The sequence below is a fragment of the Leptodactylus fuscus genome, chromosome 7, assembly GCF_031893055.1.
Source record: "Leptodactylus fuscus isolate aLepFus1 chromosome 7, aLepFus1.hap2, whole genome shotgun sequence".
NCBI lineage: Eukaryota > Metazoa > Chordata > Amphibia > Anura > Leptodactylidae > Leptodactylus > Leptodactylus fuscus.
This window is the reverse complement of record NC_134271.1, coordinates 85904689-85928453: the sequence shown is the minus strand read 5'-3', so window position 1 is coordinate 85928453 and position 23765 is coordinate 85904689. Positions and strand designations below refer to the sequence as shown.

The window sequence follows — 23765 nt, the reverse complement described above, 5'->3', positions numbered from 1 at the left end:
TTGTGATGGGACAACCCCTTTAAGTAGCGGAGCTTCTCAGAGAGCTCCGGGATTTCTGAGCTCTTATCAGTCGGTTTAATTGAATTTGGCTGAGAAGGGCTGAGATAGGGAGTCCATTACCTCTGTATGTAATGCAAGCTGACTTAAATCCAGCTCTGCTACATCAGCTTCACACTGTGGTAATTCATTTACAACCAATCGCGTGCAAGTGAAACCCCGCCCATCTATGTGTCGAGAGAAGCAGGAAGTGAAGAGAGCACAACAGCCTGCAGGTTAGTGAACAAGCGTCATGGGAATATCCCTTTAATTATTATCAGAATTATTATAAAACTTTGGCCTCCTAACTTTAGTGCACCAGAAATTAAATCTACACATAATAGGGACTGACAGAGAGTTCATGTATAACATGTCCACTTTCTGGCATGAGTTATAGTAAATCTCTCCCTGACCCACTTTTAACCTGTTCTGCTCTGACCACTTTTTTCAAAAGAGGTAAGAAAGTTGGAAAAAGGACAAAGTGGTACACTTTTTGTCACACACAGCGATATGCTAAAAATGTGCCAATGTTGTGGTAATAAACTAGCATGACCAGTCATGTAAATTCCTCCCATTGTGAAAATATATGACACTACTTATCCTGTATTGATTCTGAGGTGTCCATTCACTATTCTGCTTTTGGAGTCACTGTGTCCTACATTACTTCACATATCCTGTACTTATCCCATATTATACTCCAGAGCTGCAATCATCATTCTGCTGGTTGTTATTGGAAATTGTCAACAAGGTTGCAGACAGACATGTCCTACGGTAGTAGCTTAACAAAGCATCTATAATATTGGGGAAACAGCTACTTTTTCTCCATCACATGACTGTACAATGATTGGTATAAACCATAACACCAGAGTACGAATCACCAGAGTCAGCTCTGTACAGAACGTGAACCAGCAGGGAAAACCAGGAGATTTCAGCTCTGAAACCTACAGACATGTAAAAGCAGCTCTTGTCACTAAAAGTCAAACTCAGCTACTACATAATATAATATTGTTCTGGAGTAAGAAGTAATATACGTTAAGGCGCTATACATACCCTATGCCTTGTGCTATCAACTCCAGTTGGCGACACATACAAGAACGAACTTCATACTCTACATCCTGACACAAGGATTCCACTAGGGGGAGTATATCGCGCTTAACTCTGCAATACATTAAAACAAAACATTCAGGAATCAGCAGAATTCATCATGAAGATGAGGCATTACATTCCATGTTTATAGATCACGCTGGGACAGTATACATACCATTAGTAAATGGGCAAAATACTGCACTAGTATAGAAAATACGCATGCAGTTTTCACCACAGCTGTCAGTACACTGTTGTTATGTGCTTTACTTGCCTACTTATGTAGGCAATGCTCTGTGAGCTGAACACAGTGACAGAACAAAACTCTTCTCCATACTGTTCTTATGTACAGTAATATGCAGAAACAAGCTCATCAAATATGTGAACAGGACTAGGAAAAAAACAGGTTTTCTATAACGCTTTTAATTCTTTGACAAAAAGCAAAAATATTGATATGATCAAGAATTGAAACACTTGAAAACATATTTTTACAGATGTTTTCTTATCAATGACAACCAATACGGTCACCATTACAATCTCAGTGAGATTTCACCCAGTATTTCCATATACCTACACAAAAAACTGTGTTTTTCAGGGCTTTAGGAAAGCTGAGTATATAAATAGTAGTTAAACATATATTCATTACTTACATATGAGCTTCAAACTTGCTGGCCACTTTTCCAAGAATCTTGCAACTAGTAAGTCGTGACTGTAGCGTCTGAGACAGTTGTGCTTTGGATACAAGAGGATTAAGAATCTGTACAGAGAACAAACAGTATAAGCAAGAAACCAACATAAAGAAACATCTCTATATACTATACAAGATATGCATCTGCTGCGTGTTGTAATGTCTCATGGTGTAATTCCTCTAAATGATCTGTAGATGTCTCTGTTACAGCTGTTTATAGTTCTTTCTATACAGCAGTAGTCTGTAACCTGCAGCAGTGGTCTGCAACTTCTAGCATGACCCAAAGAAGTTCTACCAACATCATGTAATAGTACAGTGTTGGGTGTAAAGACTGTGCTTTCTAGAACGGAAATCATGAGAGTAAGGTCTATGCAGACACTAAAAAAGCAGAAGATGCTAAGAGACTTCAGCTCTGAAGCCTGCAGAATAATGAATGCAGTTCTAGAGAAAAGAACAATATGTAATGTAACTCTAGATCAGTACAGGGTAAGACATAAAATATATGAATACAGTGACTGCACTATTAGAATAGTCCCAACCGGTGTATTTAAACTGCCCTCACCACTTTCTTGGAAGGTGGCATGGTGGTGGTTACTCCTCCTGGCCTGATATCTCAGAGGTGTGCACCTTGTCATAAATTAGGTCCTTTCTCTGGCGGCACATGGATTATCACGACCAGTCTAAATCCCCCTTCCCCATCAGTGACTCTACCAGTAAAATTGTGAGTGCAGCTCTTCATTCAGGATTAGTATAAGAAATAATATATGTACATTGTAACTTCACCAGCAGAATAGTGAGTGCAGCTCTGAAGTATAATACAGGAACCAAATTAGAACCAATACATGATAAGTAATGTAATGCACAGGAGGACAGATCTATGAGGACTGATGTCATTAATGCCAATCTTCATAACCCCCTCACTGGCAGAGGGTGTGCCTTATTTATGAGGAGACACACATCTCCTAAAAAATGAGGCACATCCTCCATCAAGCTGTGCACCTGGAAGGAAATCTACTGTATGCCAGTACATAGTTGGCGTAGGTTTCCCACATAATTTACGCCAGATTTCTGGCATAAATAATTATAATCTGGTGGGGCCTGAAAAGAGGATGTGGCGAGGGTGGCACAAAAAAAGAAAAAGTCGCACATTTTTTTGCACAAAAATCTGAAAACTGGCATACGAGGCATAATAAATTTGCCCTAGTGACCCCATCAGCCGAGTAATGAGTGCAGCTCTGGAGCATAATACAGTCTGCATGTCAGGAATTGTATAGGATAGTGTCTCCACTGTTTATATAGGTTTGTTCTTTATGCAATCTATAACATGAGGCTCAGAGCTGGACATGGGATGTAGATTCACATGCGATCTGGCTAATGGCAGAATACAGTATGAATTTCTATGCTCCTGGTGGCAGAAGTAGAATATTTGTGAGTGTAACTGGGTCACCTGAGGACTTCCCCCTCTCAGCTCCTGCAATCCTGTCCATGCAGGGACAAATGTCGCCAGCTACTGTACACCATTACATTGCCCTCATTTGCATTGCAGATACTTTGTACTAGAACAGCCAGTTACTAAGCAGCGAGTGGTGCCGACACTGAGACAATCTTGCCAATTTAGCAATATAATTCACTTGTTTTTAAGGAAAACTTCAGGCCCAAAAAAAGAGATTCTCAGTGATTAGGAGCTTGTCTTGTCCAGGGAGTTGTGAGTATTAAAGGGACACACTCACTAAAACCACCAGTGCAGCAGAGCTGAGTTTGTGATTCATCTGATAACTCACTGATAAGGTAGATTTACTTGCAGGGCTATGTAAAACCCACACATAACAAATTAAGCTCCTCTAAATCTTTGACTTCTTCATCTCTGTGAGCCGATCAGAGTGTTACCTCATGTCGAATGGTCTCTTTTGGTAGGACATCTATAACCGCAAGCAGAGTATCCAGCCAGGCGTTGCTTACACCTACGAAACAACCATAGAAAACAATCATTAGATCTGCAGATCATTGCACCTTCTGATTAGTGAATATCATCTGTTATATACATAGGAAGATCATTTATTTATTCATATTGCTTTCTCATATAGCACCAACATATTCTGCAGCGCTTTACAGACATTGCGGTCACTGTTCCATATAGGGATCACAATCTAATTTCCCAATTTTGTCTCTGGAGTGTGGAAGGAAATCAGAGTACCATGAGGAAACCCACGCAAACACAGGGAGAATATACACAATCTTTGCAGATGGTGTTCTTTATCTGAATTTGAACCCAGGACTCCAATGCTGCAAGACAACAGTGCTAACCAGTCAGATTTAACACTGTATCACATAGCTTTACAGCACTGATCACAAGTTGCAAGGTGCTTCTACTCTAGTCACTCCCAGAGCTAGTGATCACACTTGGAGAAACTCCCTTTATAATTGTCTGTTCACAAAGTGTTGTCAGATCCTACAAGGCAATCAGCAGAAGCTCTTGAGGTGTCTGGAGTGTAAACCATATTCAGACGTGTTCCTCTGCTGGGACCCCAGCTATCAGCTGTAAGTGCAGTAAGTGTTCATCTTCCCTGCAGCGCCACCTCAGGACAAATTAAAGCACTACATATTGCCCATTCATATCAGTGGACTGTCTTGTGCAATGCGGGACAGGTCCTCCAGAGCGAGTCGGTCTTTGTAAACAGTCTTTATTATTTCTAAGAAGTTTCTTGAGTGGAGGACAGCTCTAAATTAGAATTATTAATAATATTATTAAATATATTAATTAATTAATTAATTAATTAATTAATTAAAAAATAGCAGAGTACACCAAAATGGATTTTATTTTCTAAACCAGAGAAACTCTTTACCATTTAATGACAAACATATTGGCTAAAAGATCAGGAAATTATTACTATTGATACTGATAACCAATCAGACTATTTGATTATCTGGCAGGGCAGGTGATATCATTTTGTGAGGTCGCCACTGATACTGTTACAGTAGAAGGGCCATAACAGCATTATGTTCTTTTCCTAATAAAACGAACTGATAAAGATGCCCCATCAGTCATAAGGACAATATCAGACATTAAGGATCAAAATGTCTTATGTAATGGCAGATCTAAATTAATTTCACTGCTCGTAATCCATCCAGTTATAATGAAACAACAAGATGTCTGCATCCCACAAAGGCAGTAGAAACCTCAAATGTGCAAAATGCACATGGCTGGTGTTCAACAGATACATTTAGTGTCTCCTGGGCCCTTCATCTCTCAATAGGGATTAGTCTTCAGCTAAACACATCAAGTGGCGGAGAGCAAACACAGGAAGAAATTCAGCAACTACAGAAACTGAATGTCAACATAAGCAGTGTCTTAGGGGGTCATTGCTACTGGGACCTGGAGCCTTAGGGGCCTGAAGGCCTCTCTACAATATAAGAAAACACCAGTATTATAGACAGCACATGGTAAATGGGGGCTCCATTACAGATTTTGCATTAGGGTCCTGGTGTCCACTTGTTCAGATCAATTCTCTTGTTTACAGCGGGCAGTACTAAAGGAGTTAATAACATGTGCATAAGTGGCAGCATTGTAGCAGTATTCTTATACATAGGAGTGATATTATAGTAGTTATGTACTTATACATAGGGAGCAATATTATAGTACTCACATACTTTTCAACAGAGGGCATTATTATAGTAGTTATATTTCTGTACATTCGGGGTTACATAAAGTACATAAAGATTCTTGTAAGTAGGAGCAGTAATAAATCAGTTATATTCTTATGTATGGAAGTCGTATTATTATAGTCTTGTACATAGAGAGTATCAATATAGTGGTTATGCATAGGGGCAGTATTATCTTAGTTATGTTCTTGCACATAGGAGCAGTATTATAGTACCCACATTTTTGTCCATAGAGGGCATCATTATATTAGAAGTATTTTCGTACATAGGCAGGTAATATTGTATTTATATTCTTGTATATAGGGAGCAGTGTTATAGTAATTCTATTCTATTCTAGTTATATTCTTAGACATAGGTAACAGTGTTATAGTAGTTATATTCTTGTATATAGGAGGCAGTGTTATATTATAGTATTTATATTCTTGTACATGGGGTAAAATTATAGTAATTATATTCTTGTACAATCGGTCAGAATTATAGTCATGGGAGTATAGATGACCACAATAGAGAGATTTTACCTATATCTCTGTGCTCCAGATTCTGTAAGATGATTTGCAGAAAGGATAGGCAATAAGAATGGACAGGAACAGACTCCTCTTGTAGGATCGTCAGGAAAGAATACGCTGCTGTCAGCTGCATCTCTACTCCTGCAACATGGAGAACCTCCTGTCAGCAAGGGACATAGGAAGAATGTTAGACAATGTGAATTACGTTCTAAATATCTAAGCACAATATTGCCCTGTGCATTCTTTCTGTTTCTATTGTCCTTTGCAATCTCTTGCTTATGCTGTTCTGAGTCCTTCTCAACTAACAGTCTATAATGTCCACTACCATGCAAAACTATTTCTATGGAGTTATCTTCTATAAATCAGAAAAATAAATATAGTAATACAGTAGATGAAGTCAGAAGAAGACAAGGGTTCATCAAGTTTAACCTATAATCCACAGTGTGATGAAGGCATGGGACTTGTATTCACCAAAAATACCCGTAACCTGTAATAGTTTTCTGTTCAAGAACCCAGTCCCTCTTAGAACTTGCACAATGAATCCCCCAATATTGCACAATAAATCCCTATGTAACTGAATGGGAACCCACATTACACCAAACTGCATCCCACCCCATGTCTGGACACATCTTGGTGCATGACATATTGTCCTCAGAGAAGCATAAAAAAGACTACCAGCTTGAAGAACTTGATGTAACTTTTTGCATTGCTTAGTGAAGTAAAGTTTGAGCTTCTTGCTTTATGGCACTACAGATGTCTGTGAAATATGTTCTTTGTTACTATGGAGATTGCAGAAAGGCTTAGTTTTAAAGCCAAATCAAATAATCTCCTTCCAAGTGCATGTTATATGGTTCTTAGCCTTGTGTTAGCTATCAGCAATAAGATTCTTAACATGGTGTCAACTAACAGTGGCAAAATTTCTTATATGCCTGCTGCCAATAATATAGCTCATAGAATTGAGTCAGCTGCCAATGACATGGTCCTTAAAGAGGACCTTTCATCAGATTGGGCACAGGCAGTTCTATAGACTGCTGGAAAGCCGACAGTGAGTTGATTTCAGCGCACTGTCGGCTTTCCCGATCTGTGCCCCGGGTAAAGAGCTATTGGTCCCGGTACCGTAGTTCTTTACAGTCAGAAGGGCGTTTCTGACAGTCAGTCAGGTACGTCCTTCTCCACAGCAGCGCCGATAGCGCTGTACAGTGTGAGCGGGGAGGAACGCCCCCTCCCTCTGCTCGCAGTGCTCGTCCATTGACGAGTATTATCAGGAGGGGAGGGGGCGTTCCTCCCCGCTCCACAGTACAGCGCGATAGGCACTGCTGTGGAGAAGGACGTACCTGACTGACTGTCAGAAACGCCCTTCTGACTGTAAAGTGCTACCGATAGTGAGCTGAATTCAACTCACTGTCGGCTTTCCATCAGTATATGGAACTGTCTGAGCCCAATCTGATGAAAGGTCCTCTTTAACTTGGTGTAAGCTGCCAGTGATATGGTTTTAGCTTAGTTTAGGCTGCAGTGATATGGTCTTAGCTTAGTGTCAGTAGTTAGTGATATGGTCTTACACACACTATTATGTCCCACTGTGGACACCCATAAACAATTATTATACTCTGGGGTCTTTTCAGACCCCAGAGTGTAATAATCGGAGACCCGGGGGAATAAAAACATTAAAAAAACAGAAACAGTTGCTTACCTGTCCCCCGGCTTCTAGGCTGTCGGCCGCCGCTCTTGTCCGCAAAGACCCCCCGAGTATAATGATAGTGTTTGTGGGGCCCGCGGTGTCACTTGCCGATCCCGGCCCAGCCAGGATCGGCAAGTGAATAGGGCCCGTAACAGCCTATTAAAAAAAAAAAAAAATGCAGCGGTAGCGGCTGTCACCGGGCCCCCTAATGGCCCGGGCCCTGTGGCAGCTGCCTCCGTGGTAGTTAGCTTAGTATCAGCTGCCGAGAATATGGTCTTAGCTTAGTGTCAGCTGCCGGTGATATGGTCTTAGCCCAGTGTCAGCTGCCAGTGATTTTAGCCCTGTAGTTGCATAGAATATGGTTTTTAGCTTGGTGTCAGATACTAGTGTTATTTCTCTTACCATTGCCAATTGCAATGTTCCTAATATGGGGTCTCTCTTTTTTCCATCTCTGAGAGGCAATCACAGCTCAATCCTAATTTTGCATACAACCTTTATTAGAGCTATGTTGTCATAGAAGCTCCCCCATTTACTCAACTTACTGAATATTAACCCCTTAAGGACCAGGCCATTTTTTGGTTTCGCATTTTCGTTTTTCCCTCCTCACATTTCAAGAGCCATAACTTTTTCATTTTTCAGTTCACAGAGTCACATGATGGCTTATTGTTTGCGGGACAAATTGTACTTTGTAATGGCATCATTCAATATGCTGTGCGATGTACTGGGAAGCTGGAAAAAAATTCAGAATGAGGTGCAATTGGAGAAAAAATGCATTTGCGCCATTTTCTTATGGGTTTAATTTTTACAGCGTTCACTGTTTGGTACAAATGACATGTTACCTGTGTTCTACGTGTCAGTACGAACGCGGTGATACCAAATTTATATAGTATTTGAAATGTTTTGATACTTTTAAAAAAATGATAAACTTTGCAAAATAGAAAAAAAAATTTGTGTCATCATGTTCTAACACCTGTAACTTTTTCATATTTCCATGTATGGAGCTGGTTGTGGTGTCTTTTTATGCGGGACAAGATGACGTTTCTATTGATACCATTTGGGGAAAGATCTGATGGTTTGATCACTTTTTATTCAATTTTTTATAGGAGGCAAAGTGTTGAAAAAAACGCTTTTTGGCTGTTTTTATTTTTTTTGCCGCTACGCCGTTCGCAGTACGGGATAAATGTTTTAATATTCTAATAGTTCGGGCATTTTGGAGCGCGGGGATACCTAATATGTTTATGTTTAATGTTCTTTAATTACTTTTATAGCTAATCTAGGGAAAGGGGGGTGATTTGAACTTTTATATTTTTTTTATTTTTTTAATACTTTTAAAAACTTTTTTTTTTCTTCTGTTACATTTATGATCAGACCCCTTAGGTACCTTGAAACCTAGGGGGTCTGATCGCTCATGCTATTCACTGCAATACTACAGTACTGCAGTGAATAGCAGAATCCCAGCACTTCTATTAGACGATGCCTCTGGCATCGTCTAATAGATCTAGCGCAGAGACAAGCCTGGAAGCCTTCAATAGGCTTCCGGCTGTCATAGCAACCGATCACCGCCCTCATGTGACGTTCAGGAGGGCGGCGATCGGCGAAACATGGCGGCGCCCATGCCGCCGGCGCCGTTTACACACTGCGGTCACGTTTGACCGCAGTGTGTAAAGGGTTAACAGCAGCGATCGGCTCGGGCACCGACCGCTGCTGTTATTGGCAGGTCCTGGCTGTATTATACAGCCGGCATCTGCCGTGTATGGAGCGAGCTCAGCGTGTGAGCTCGCTCCATACATCCCCATGCGACCCATGACGTACAGTTACGTCAAGGGTCGCTAAGGGGTTAATGAAAGCTGGCAATTACATTTTTTTGTGGAAAGCAAAGCAAGATTCACTTAAATAAAGGTAAGTGGTCACTTGTGAGACCTGCCAGGCACTGGGGCTGGTGGCCTCACTAGGCAGATTTCCTTTAAAGGAGTATTACCATAACTCTTGTTCTGCAGCCTAAAGGCTCTGTGCTTTCTTCACTTCCTGGATTTCTCGGCACATTGGTGGGCGGGGTTTCACTTGCTCTGCTATCTGCTATGCATTACCACACTATGAAGCTGATGTGGAAACTGATGTAGCAGAGCTGGATTTGAGACATCTTACATTACATACAGAGGTAATGGACTCCTTACCTCAGCCCTTATCAGCCAAATTCAATTAAACTGGCTGATAAGTGGAAAAGCTGAAGATAGACAGCACAGTAATCCTGGAGCTCTCACATCCCCCCTCCCCTATGTGAGAAGCTCTGTTGCTTGTCAGCCCCTCCCTCCCCCTCTGAGAGCAGGCAGCTAGGTCACTTGGGAAATGAGCAGATAAGCCCAGTAGCCATAGAAATGCAATGTCAACAATGAAGTGAATAAATTAAGATAGCGGCCAAACAAAGCAGTTTTGATAAAGCAATGTATTTAGGAAAATTCTTAAATCCACATAAACTAGCAGTATAGATAGGATGCTTTTCATGGGACAATCCCTTTAATACAACAAAAACTACTCAGTTCATCATGATTTTGTTAATCAATATAAGAGGTTGTCACAGCCCCACTCCCAGAATAATTTATACATACTGCCTTCCTGTTTTGTGCTTTGTCATAATGAAGATCGCACAATAACATTACTTACTCTGATTTTTGGCACCACCCTCCGTAGTGTTTCAGACGGATTCTGCCGGATAAGCACAGGCAAATTGGCCACAACGCTCGTTCCTTGGATGTCTTGACCAGAGCTGGAAGATAGAAACAATGAATGTTGAAATAAATCTTCATTTGCGGGCAAATAATAAACCTTCTCCTGAATTTAAAGGAGACACAGCTCTAGTCAGATAGTCAAAGTTCAACGCATTACTGCACCTTATCATTCACATGGTTTTGTCGTATCTTGGTTTTTACAACAGGTAAAGTGGAACTCCACCCAGAATAGACTGTGTTGTTAACTGTTAGCGCAAAGAAGCAGGGCTGTCAGGCTTTATCCTTATGCCACTGCTATTTAGCAATGATACAGCCTATCGCATGATGTAATAGGTTTTAGAAGGCATACAGGTTAGGCTTGATAATCCAATTCCCACCGCTTCCTGAGCTCTAAAGTACAGCAACCTAGAAAGACACGAATGGAAGGACCCCAACATAATTTAGAAACACTAGAAACTCTAAAAAAAACTGAGAATTCAATGTTTAGATGGAGTTGAGGCTGCCACTTGGTAGGAGACTGAAAAAGAGACCTTGTAGATCTCAACTGTACGATCTCCCAATTGAGTGAGGATTTAAAGAATTTGGCCTCTCTTTTGCGGCTCCTTCAAGCCAGCTGGCTCCAAAACACAGTGCCACGAATGAAACATTCCACCATCTCAAAGATATTATATTCACATAGAACCATCTGATGAAGGCCTAGCTGGATGAGACGTTATGCTTGGACTACACTGGGTAATTTGGATTAGAATATAACTTCACCACATCTTTACAGAGTGCTTCAGTTTTTCTATATTTATGACTCGGATTAGGACACTAGAAGCATCCTTCAATATTCAGAGTGCTGCTGACACTATTTCACAATATGAAAGAATAGAGTTCTCCTTTAAGAATATACATAGAATACTGCTGAATCTGCCAAGGACGGAAGGTGCAGATACATTCATCAGGCTTCGCTAAGTGCATGACACAGTGTATTATCTTCAGTGACTAAGCCGCATTTGTGTATATGTGACTATAGCCCACATATTACACAAGTCTTTGTCACCACTCTCTTATGAAGAGGTGAAGCAAGTAAACGATGGGGAGATTGCTCCTCCACATCTCAAATATTACGCTCTGCTGTCAATGATCATCCATTATCTGAGATCGTGACAATTTTGGTCTTCCTACAGCAAGGGGAATAAAACAGACTGCAGTCCACGCCGTGTCTCCTTATAACCCAATGAATCATAGGGAGGGGGCATTTTTTCCATGGTAAAAAAAATACAATCAAAGAAGAAAGATTTATTAACCCTATTGCTACTGTCAGCCACTGTAGAATCATATTCTGTGTTTTGTTCCATTTCTGCTTGTTTTAGAATTTATAGTCCACTATGTGCTACCATACCAAAGTCAAAATTCAACCTGAAAAGGCAGACCCCACCATTCCCACAGGCTACAAGAAAATGGCCGCTTACTTACTGTGTAAGCGGCCATTTTTCTTGTGGCCGCGGGCATGCGCAGTTGGCTCTGCCCGAGGCCTACAAGTTTCCCCACCTGCACTGGAAGAAGACGCACGAAGAGGACGATCCAGAACAAGATGGAGGCAGGGCTGGAGAGTTCTTTCGCAGCACTGGGGAAGCTCCCAGTGCTGTTTGAGCGCTGGGGACCGCCCCCAGTGCTGTGAGAGAACTCCTCTGCATACCGACAGAAAACAGAATTTTAACTGAATGGCGGGGCAAAGAAGACTAGAGCTGAGCGAGTAGTGAAATATTTGATAGTCGTTATTCGTTTCGAGTAGACCCTCAATATTCGACTATTCGATTTTTAACGTTCAACAAACAATCATTTGTGCATAAACCTATGAATGCTGGCTCAATGCAGTCAACCTTTAACTAAACCTGGTCAGAACCAAAGTCGATTGTATAGGACTAACCTGTGGGCAATTTGTGTATTGTGGGCATGTATTTTTCAAAATGTGGGCTGGTCAGATACCCTATTTGTTGAAGTGAACATTTTGTGTAACAAATGTTTGTTTTGTATTACAAACATTTGTTGGAACATTCTTTGTTGTGTGTATGTTTGGAACAGTCATCTGTATGATCAACAAATGTTTTTTTCAAGCAAGTAATGGCAGTGTAAAATCATATACCCAGCTTTAGTCTCTTAGAGCTCCTGTAATGAGCCACATCATAGAGCCGTAGTCGCAAACCCATGGCACGCTTGCCAGAGGTGGCACTCGGAGCCCTCTCTGTAGGCACCCATTTGTGGAACAGATTATACTGTGTGGGGGCCACTTTGCAGCTGATTGTACTGGGTGGGGACCATTGTGAAGCAGAATGTACTGTGTGGGGACAATTGTGAAGCAGATTGTACTGTGTGGGGACCATTGTGAAGCAGATTGTACTGTGTGGGGACCATTGTGAAGCAGATTGTACTCTGTGGGGGCCCCTCATTATTTATCTCACACAGTATCTGTTTTATAGCAGACATGATCTTAGTACAGACTATAATAACATTGCACGGTTACTATAAAACACATCCTGTGCAATGTAAATAGTGAACATTATTTGTTCAAAATCATGTCAAATGCAAATTTCTACCTTTCAGTAGAAAGTGTTTGTATCATTGAAAGCTCTGTAAAGCCCCATTCACACAACCGTATTTTGTGGATCCACAGAGTATTAAGGTTAAAAAGGACCTTTCATGACCTTAGGCACATGCGGTTTTATATTCTCGCTAGAAACCTGACTATCGGCACACTGCTGGCTTTCCCAATATGTGCTTTGCGTCATTGTTGGTCGGTAAGAAACACCCCCTCTGACAGTATAGAGCTATGGACAAGTAATGTCAGGAGGGGTTTTCCGCACAGCCCAGCTAGACTGTCAGGAACGCCTTATATCTCCAACCCCAGGGCACATAACAAGAAAACTGACAGTGTGTTGAATTCAGTGCACTGTTGGTTTTCTAGCGGTATATAAACCTGCATGAACAGGAGGACATGGACAGGTCTTCTTTAAATTGCCGTGTTGGCACTTTGTGATAAATTAGTGGGTTTTGGATTGCAGTTTGGGCACTCGGTTTCTAAAAGATTCACCATCCTTTTCATAAGTAACACGTTCTTTTGGTTTACACCGAACCTTTGGGTTATATATAGCTATGCAGATGGGCTCAGCACTTTGATTTCCATGCATAAAAGTCATCGCTAGAATGCAGCTATGACACAGCACTTTATGAGAATATTACAGCTCCATTAACCCCTAATCAGCCAAAGTGGTATTCCGTTCATAATAAAGAATGGTGCCATTAGCTCTTTCCGACACTGACTTAGATTCACAGACTGGTAATGATCTTACATGGAAAAACAAACGTGAAAATTTCCATCATGCAGAATGTACCTTAGGCCAAGACTAGTTCTTACTCAGACATTGTCCAAAGCATGGCAAATACAACTTGGCAAAACACCAAATAAGATCTTACTAACTTTTTAATAGCTTGTACAGCAAAGTTCTTAAAGTGAACTTGGATCCATATGATAGAAACATTTCATTAAATTGTATCCCTGAAGTCTAGGTGCCCAGGGCCAGGCTGATGGACAAAACAATGAGGTCTGTGGGGTTCTCCTTTTACTCAGTACTTACAGATTTTTGTTACATTGGAGCTATGCTGTCAGTCTTGCCACTGATTTCAGCAGAGCTTTCAGTCTCACACTACATCATAAAAGTATGATTAAGTGACATGTCACTTTTATCACATGAACTAACAAATGAATTTATAGAACTGATAAGTGGAATAGTATACCTCCCAACTTTTGAAGAACCGAAAGAGGGACAAAATGTGCGGCGCGCGTAGGGCACCGCTGCAAATTTAGCCCCGCCCACTTTTGTGTTGACTCCGCCCATGCTCATTAATTTTTCATGTACCTGCACACAGTATAATCCTCCTACAGTCACCCGTAAATTATATGTCCCCCCTCTATCTCTCCCCAGTTTCATATACACCCTTCATCTGCCCCCAGTTTCATGTCCCCCCTCCATCTCTGTCCCCAGATTCATGTCCCCTCCATCTCTGCCCCCAGATTCATGTCCTCTCCATCTTTGCCCCTAGATTCATGTCCCCTCCATCTCTGCCCCCAGATTCATGTCCCTCCATCTCTGCCCCCAGATTCATGTCCCTCCATCTCTGCCCCCAGATTCATGTCCCCCATCTCTGCCCCCAGATTCATGTCCCCTCCATCTCTGCCCCCAGATTCATGTCCCTCCATCTCTGCCCCCAGATTCATGTCCCCCATCTCTGCCCTCAGATTCATGTCCCCTCCATCTCTGCCCCCAGATTCATGTCCCTCCATCTCTGCCCCCAGATTCATGTCCCCCATCTCTGCCCCCAGATTCATGTCCCCCCATCTCTGCCCCCAGATTCATGTCCCTCCATCTCTGCCCCCAGATTCATGTCCCCCATCTCTACCCCCAGATTCATGTCCTCTCCATCTCTGCCCCTAGATTCATGTCTCCACATCTGTGCCCCCAGATTCATGTCCCCTCATCTCTGCCCCCAGATTCATGTCCCCTCCATCTCTGCCCCCAGATTCATGTCCCCACATCACTGCCCCCAGATTCATGTCCCCTCCATCTCTGCCCCCAGATTCATGTCCTCTCCATCTCTGCCCCTAGATTCATGTCTCCACATCTCTGCCCCCAGATTCATGTCCCCACATCTCTGCCCCCAGATTCATGTCCCCTCCATCTCTGCTCCCAGATTCATGTTTCCACATCTCTGCCCCCAGTGTCATGCCATCCTCTCCTTCATCTGCCCCCAGTTTCACGTTCCACCTCCACATTACACTTACCTTCTCCTTCGTTCCCCCGCTGCTCTCTGCGCGTCTCTCTCTCTCTCACTGGCGCACAGTTGTAGACACGATGTGACATCATCACATCGTGTCTACAAGCCAGTAGGCGGCGTTCAGCGGCGAAGCAAGGAGCTGAACTGTGTCAGCTCCTCGCTTCAGCCGCGTATGCGTTCAACTCAGATCTGCGTCCTCTGGAAGCAGATCTGAGTTGAAATCGAGACATACCTCCCTCCAACCGGGACATATCACCGGAATCATGAATGTCCCGCGGAAATCGGGACGGTTGGGAGGTATGGGAATAGTAGTTTGTAATCTCTAACTACAAGTGTCTGACCACAGCCAAAGCACTGCCGTTGTACAGAAGAGAGTTGGGAACGCGAGGATTTTGGGAAAAAATATCATGAGGTGCCCCAATGTTTTTAAAAGGGTCTATTGTTTTACCATTACACATAATTATCATACATTATGAGAACACTCATCTGATCGGAGGAGTGGACAGTAGCGCAAATATAGACTAAATATGTGACTACCAGGTAGTGATATGTCCCTCTACCCAAACTTAAAAGGTGCATTCACACGGAGTAACGTGCCACGTGACCTGGCATGTATACGCCGTGTGAGATTTTGAGCGCCGTATACGCTCCCATTGATTTCAATGGGAGCCTGGATCGTATACACCGCAATATTTTGCGGCCGTGATTTTGCGGATTGATTTCAATGGGAGCGTATACGGCACTCAAAATCTCACACAGCATATACGTGCCAGGTCACGCGGCACGTTACTTTGTGTGAATGCACCCTCACATACGGTGCTTTTCACGCACCAGTCATACACAGGACTGTCATCTTCTGTATTCCTTCTATGATTTTATAAAATGTGACATGCAGCCAGTAAAGCCCTTACTATATGATAATACAGATAGAAGTGCTGAGATTGGCAAAATAGCCCCAAACAGATAAAATTGTCAATTTTTTCTGCCTGTATCTTGTAATTGATCGGTTTGCTGCCCTTGATACATATGCACCAGAGAAGAATGAGCCAGAAATGGAATATTATTAATGTTCTTTATTTTCTTATAGAGAATGCAGTCAGCAAAAAGGACAAAAAAAAATCATGGCACTTTGATGGCTGGGTACCTATTCTACTACTCACAGGGTATGAACTCAAGTGTCCATTATTAAATAGCATCTTACAGGGAACATGTAAAATTAACCTAATAAATTTGGACTTCTCCTGAGTTATAGACTGTGTAATACTCAAGAGCTGCCCTCACTGTTCTGCTGGTGGAGTGACTCTGTACATGCCTTACATTACTCACACAAGTGTTGGCAAACCTTTTCAAGCCAAGTACTACCTCGTGACAGCTATTTCAAAAGCCCCCAACGGATACAGTGGTGTCCATAATGTGACATGCCCTACTCCCGATCTCAAGTGGAGAAGAAAAAATGGCAAATTCAACATGCCAAGCAAATCCTTTTGCTTATGGGGGCACTTGTGGCAGTCACACACAAACGTCCTGATGGTCATATAGATTCCGATCAGACTTTCACTCATTAAAACATAGATCAAAAGACTATTCAGCACAAACTACCCGCTGCTGAAGAGGAGACCCACACCCTTATCTCTGACCCAATGTCTTCTGACATCTGCTTCTGCCTGGCAGCTTCAAGGTGGTTTGGGTGGCAGTATCCCACCAGGAGACTCGGACCCGGAGCACTAGCTAAATGAGTTAGTTCAATGGTTCTCAGCCATAGTGTGAACCCCTGGCGTACCACAGGTTGAGAACCACTGACATACACTGTACTGATCCTGAGTTACATCTTGAATTATACTTCAGAGATGCACACACTATTCTACTAGAGGAGATAATGTGTACATCCATTAATTTACTTATCTTGTACTAATCCTGAGTTAAATCTGGCACTATGCTCCAGAGCTGAAAGAGTAACAGTTTATATTATTTTCCATAACTATATGTTAAATTGTAACGTCACTGGGGGATATTTATTGTTCTCCTACATAAAATCTTGGGTTTGCCAATTTTTAATCAAAAATTCTCACAACTGGAGTTTTTATACTGCCCTCACCAAAAAGAGGGCAGATAGGGGCAGGACCATCAACCCCACCAGATTTCCTTTATGTCAGAAAACTGTGCTAACTGATGCTTCATATCCACTCCAGTTATGTGCTAGCATACATTTCAGTGCAGGTGAATGGACAAGGGGAAATTGCTCATAAATGAGGCGCAACCTCTAAGAGCCAGGAGATATGAAATCTGGCACTGAATCTGTTGGTCTTAACAAATCTCGCTGTTTGCATACATACATTAATTATAAAGTAGTATAAGTAATGAGAGCTCACCATTCTGCATTATATTATGTACCCATTACTGATTCTGGGTTACATTCTGTATTATACTCTAGAGCTGCAATCACTATTCTGCTAGTGGAGTCACTGTGTCACCTTATATCAGTTATCATATACTGATTCTGAGTTACATCCCATACTATACTTCAGAGCTGTACTCACTATTCTGATAGAAGAGTCACAGCTTGTATTATTATCCATATCGGCACTCAGTATTAGAAAGTCACTGGGAGAGATTTATCTCCTATTTTAAAAAATCCCAAACAAAAATTGTCACAACTAGAGTTGGTACACCCCTTCTTAAAAAAGGGGGCATGGCCATCAGCCCCATCAGATTTTGAAGTCACTGTGTACATACAATAGATTACTTATCCTATTCCATTCCTGTGTTATAGCCTACACTCCACAAAGACCAGCACCAGCAGAATAGTGAGTGCAGCTCTGCAGTAAAATACAGAATGTAACTCAGAATCAGTAAAGGTGAAGTAATGTAAAACGTGTAACTTAAATATACTTAAAGAACACCCCAAGTCATTATCAATGTTATGACGAAAGTAGTTGTTTTCATATGCGGTAGTTCATCTATTTCTTTCTATTTTATGACAATTCTATGTTCAATTCTTTCCAAACATTTGGCATTAAAGATAAGTACTTGCAGGTTCCTTCTGTTCTCTTCTGCTTCTCTCCAAGTTTCATCATTTTCTCCTGAAATGTCTGAGGAGTTGACTATGAGCAGCACGGAAGGTGTAAGGAAAATAATTGGGTAACTTCATGTATATTTTGCCTCCAAATCTCCTATGGGTGCTGTATACATAGAGGAGGGAGGTCTCTCATCCCCTAATGGGTTTCATAGCAATTGCAGAGGGTCACATCAATGGTACCTCGTGAAATATATTAGGAAACTGCTTCAGATGCAGATAGACTGAATTACCATAAATTAGGAGTCAAGATTGTTTGTAAAATATTTTATATGCTGTGCAGTACAAAAAATCTGAAGAAGGAAATTAGCTAAAGAAGTGTTTGCTGTAAGTGATCTTCTCATCCATCTTCTAAAGTCGAGGCAGGTGAAGGCATTTTCTGCTTCAGAATCCATTAAAGATAATGGTTGCGTTATAGACACAGAACCTGAAAAAACACGGTGTCTATTCTATTTATACTATGTACATGACCATACTTGAGTACAAGAGCTTTCCTAACTAAAAGGATGAACAAAAAGAAAGAAACCAGAAGCCAATCAACAGCATAGTACTCACCACAAGGGGCAGCACTACGATAGTTATAACTTAGTAAATAGGGGTGGCATTATAGTCAGATAAGTGGAGTCAGAGCCAATAGTTGACTTCTTCTATATAGGGACAATATTGTAGTAGTTATGATATTGCCTATAGGGGAATTTATAGTAGTTACATTCTTGCACATAGGGAGTAGTTATTATCTTGTATATACAGTAGAAGGCAGTATTACAGCAGTTATGTTTTTGTCTATGGGGGTTTACACTAGGTTCACACCTGCATTTGGGTTTCTGTTCTTCTGGTCTCCTTAGGGACCCAAAAAACGAAAACCCAATTCACTTAAAAAGTGGTTACCTGCGGACCCCAGAGACTACAATGGGGTCCACCGGGTTTGCTTGTAGGAATTTTCCCTCCGTATTTTTCAAGTCAAATGGGGGAATGAATCCCCGAATGGTCATTGAACGCACATATGACCGTAGTCTTAAGATATTCGCCCATGTAACAATGATACTGCACAAATATACAGCTAAATCAGACCAAGTGAAGCTTGTTACTCCTCTAGTTCTAAACAATTTGGCATGAATGGATAGTACGGGTGAAAAAACTAAGAAAAACCTTGTAATATAACTTATTTAAGAAATATATTCTCTTCTCAACTTTTCAAGCAGAGTTACTTTGTACATATTAGTCTATGAAGAGAAGTGGGAAAGGGGTTGCTACTAAAGACACTGAAATAATTGCTACTGACTGTGCTAGGTTGCAGAAAAGAAGCTACCAGGGCACAGAATGAGGCAATAAATCAATTAACCAGCAGGCCACAGCGCCTACTCTATCCCTTCTTTGCTCCACAGAGCGCTATGTGTGAGGCTGAATACAAACACAGACAAATCTTATGTCAAGAAAGAGCAGTGAAATTGAAGATAAGGAGCAAGAGAACAGCTTAATAAATAAAAAGTAAACAGAGTGCCTTAATGGGATATATTACAAAGTTTCTTATATTCACCTATACTATTCAATTATGAAAGGTGTTTATCACCAGAGGTACGCTTTAAACTAAACAATCCTTTTACTTTCAGGAACCATAAAGTCTCAGCTGTCACCCATAATAAAATCTATTATTGTCCACCTCAAGCAGAAGGATTCATGGTCGGGTTTTATTGAAATTCTAACTTTAAACTTGGTGAAAGGCATTGGAAGATAAGCGACTGGAAGAATAATGTGGGACAAATACTTACTTAAAGCTCCTGGAGGACATCAAAGCTGCCTTTTTCAAACACAATCTCATAATAATATAAGCCAGTGTGATAGATAAAGCCAAACAATAACCCAGGCTTTGACTTCAATAGTTCTGACTTGCAGCAGATATTGATAACGTTTTTTTACAATATCCCATGTATCTGAAAAGAAGAAAATGTTGCTTCTCCACCTAAAGCTTAAACTCCTATAAGTACCTATTATGGAAAACTGGATTATCCCCCCACCCCCACCTTCCTGCTTAGAAGCTCTAGCTGTACAGTACATTGTGAGGGGTAAATAAGTCAGTACTCCGCTCCTCACGTCTCTGTTCATACCTATTACCTGGTACAACATTCCAGGAGAGGCAACAGGACTCTCACAGGGGAAACCTCCTAATAACAAAACTTCCTTGTTCGGAGGCGCACAAACAGATCAGAGATCAGAGCTACTCTGTGGCTTTCGGTAGCACTACTGATTGATTTTAACTATTTAGTGACAGCTGAATCACTCACAATTGCACACAAACAATGAGTCCCGTTGGACTGCAGCTGTAGCTAAATAGTTAAAATCAATTTGCAGCACTACAAAAAGTCGCAGTATAGCACTGGCCTTAAGGCCGAGGCCCCACTGGCCGGAAACGCTGCGGTAAAAATCGCACAGTTTTACAGTACTTGCAAAGTGGATGGGATCATGCGAATCCCATGCCCAGTTTGTGGAAAAAAAGTCCATTGAGGTTTTGAAAATCGCAGCATGTCAATTATCTCTACAGAAACGCCGGCAGCTTTCCTATAGATATAATTGTAACAGAAAGTCCGCGGAGGAAAAATCCGTGAACTTTCTGTTGAAAGCGCTGCAGGAAGAACCGCAATGCGATCACGCAGCTGCGCTGTGTTTTTGCCCAGTGGGGCCTTAGCCTAAAGGGGTATTCCCATGAACAAAACCATTTTTAAATTTGTAGATAATTAAAAGTTAAACATTTTTTGCAAAAATAAGTAATTAAACATTTTCTCTAAATATCTTGTGGTTACAGCTTTGTTGTCTTGATCGGTTGCCAGTGGATACGACCATAAATGCAGCATCTTTCTAAGGTCAGAAAATCAGCAAAGATTTCCATATTGTGTGTGGGACATCTTCTGATACATGTAGTGTCCCTGCCTGATAATTCTTCTACAATAAAGACATGAAAAGTCCCAGACCCTAGAAAATTTGTCGTATGCATTGGCAACAATCAAGACAACAGACTGTCACCGCTAAGATAGTTAGAGAAAATCTTTAAAACTCTGCAGAATATTCAACTACTTATATTTGCAAAAATGTTTAACTTTTAATTATCTACAAATATGGATAGGACTATGTTCATGGGAATACCCCTTTAAGAACATGTCAACACCAAGTCATCATTTTGGTTACATTATTTCTTATGCCATTATTTCTCTATGCTCCTCAGGGGGTGCGAGCCAGATATGAAAATTAAATTCTATGACCAAAGAGCTAACAGAAATTTACAGGAAAAATATTCCCCTTTACTCAACAAACTGCAAGGAGTCTATTACAAATGGCAATGAGCCTAGTATCACATAACACCATGAAAGGCTGTAGGAGTCCGTTCTTGCCATCAAAGCCTCATCTGTTCTCCTCTTTGGGAGAGATGCAATCTGATCCTATAACTAATGGCTGCGCCATAAAGCAACTGAGAGAAACAGAATTCATTCCGAGAAGTGGGAGAAAAAAAAAAAAGTACTGTATATTGTGATCTGCAAAATGGTAAATGAATAAACCAGTGATGACATGATATATGCATATATTAAGGCAGTTGGCCAGAACCTTGCACGGAAAAGCTTTGTCCTCTACAACTACCATCCTCTTAGATGTAGACTTTAGTCTCAGACTTCACCCTGGTACAAAGGTTGAGTATCCCTGCCCCAAACTCTGAGTTTCTAATCTAGACAGTGGCCCAGCAACCTGGAGAGGTGACCACGCTTCATCTGTATGCTCTTGTGCAGGACTACACAAGGGGAAGAAGTTGAGGTTCTATGAGCCTCTTTCTAGGTTCATATCAACACATGACCTCCATTCATGGTCAGGAAACCCAATGCTTGTTCACCTTTGCATACCCTATGGAAACGTATGCATAGCTTAGAGGGAACAAAGGCTAGTTGTACTGCCAAGTACACCCGGTCAAGATGGCGAGTAAAGGGCTAATTTCTTAATACCATAGATTTCAGGTATTGAGCAGATCTAGCCCCTCTCTTACAACTCTCTTTCTATTATATAATGGTGGTCATGACAAAAAAAAACAAAAAAAACACAAGGTTTGGGCACAAACAAGCTATGATTCAAAAAAATGGCCTTTTTTATACCAGTAAACTTGCGTACATATATTAGTGGTTGTAGGCCAGTGTCTCTCTCTCTGGACGTCCCAGCTGGTTCATATATTACATACAACTGTATGAAAATGTATTTGATCTGAGGTAGCGCTGTACCAAAACTGAACTCCTGCGCTCAGATTCCTCTATGGGTAACAACTGACGATTAGGATCCCACCATATGCAAACCATGTGATCAGTGTATTTAACAAAAAAGCATTATCCAAGATGGTTGTTTTCATGACAGGTTGAAGTATCTGCAGAGTCTTGCTGAGCAGTCTGTTCTCTGGCTGTAAACTGTCTACCAATAAGTATTTGGACACCTGTGGTCCGAGTGACACGAGCGGCAATTACAACCTCAACCCTCCGGGGCATGCTTTCCACAAGTCCTTGTATGACGGCTAGTGGTATTTTAATCCATTCGGCTTGGAGAAGACAGGTAAGTTCTTTCACCGATTTTGGACGGTTGCTGCACCCTTTAGTTCGGCGATCCAACTGGTCGTCCCAGAGGTGTTCAATAGGGTTCAAGTATGGGCTCTGGGCAGGCCAGTCCAGTCGGTTACATAAACAAACATAGAATAAAGGGCACAACAACATCCAAAAACAGCATAGAGTGCCACTAATAAAGGTCATAAGTGAGTGCAACAACCAAATGAACAAAATAAACCAAAAAAGAGTTGCAAATGATAAGAAATGTATTCAAATTTCGGGGACGGGTGTGGAACCGATCCAGCAGACCTCTCTCTATGGGTATGTTATGTTGATGTTTACCCTATCTACTTTGTGTCTAAACCATCCATACTAGTATACTTTCTATACTCTCTTTGTATGTGACTGGTTTCTCATTAGGAGTTATGGTGAATGTTTGCTTATTTACAGCTTGATTCCTAGTATCTATCCCACTTTTTTACACCAGTTGCATGTATTCATTGCACTTATTATGACTTTGTGGGCTAGCATATTACCATTTTATTGGCGACATCATTGTGGTATTGATTACCCGCCCCATACTCCTTACTATTGTTACTTCTACTAGTCATTTATATTGAACATATTTGAATCTTGCCATGGATCCATGGGGGGTGTTTAGACATATACATGATGTATGAACCTTCATAGGGGTTATTTACCCAGTTTACTCCCATTTAATGTAATATTCATTTACTACTTCATATTTTTCTGCTATTTTGGTTCGCTTGCACCTACCTGATGGTAGTAGTATGTCACCAGTTTTATTCTATATATTGTATGTCATTTATTTATATTGAATACATTTCTTAGCATTTTGCAACTCTTTTTTAGTTTACTCAGTCCAGTCGGTTAACCTGATTGTCACTGTACCAAGCCATGGTAGACCTCAC

General features: G+C 41.3%; 1 protein-coding gene across 2 annotated transcripts in view; it reads right to left on the bottom strand.

The window, feature by feature from the left end:
- PPP4R4 (protein phosphatase 4 regulatory subunit 4) overlaps positions 1–23765 on the bottom strand; it is an 85097-nt gene that overhangs the window by 24689 nt on the left and 36643 nt on the right. For both annotated transcript variants that reach the window (XM_075282444.1, XM_075282445.1), the window contains exons 3-7: positions 10313–10415; positions 5986–6133; positions 3695–3768; positions 1770–1876; positions 1087–1194 (exon numbers count right to left, since the gene is read on the bottom strand). In XM_075282444.1, coding sequence (XP_075138545.1) covers positions 1087–1194; positions 1770–1876; positions 3695–3768; positions 5986–6133; positions 10313–10415 — 540 coding nt within the window. The remainder of the gene's footprint in view (positions 1–1086; positions 1195–1769; positions 1877–3694; positions 3769–5985; positions 6134–10312; positions 10416–23765) is intronic.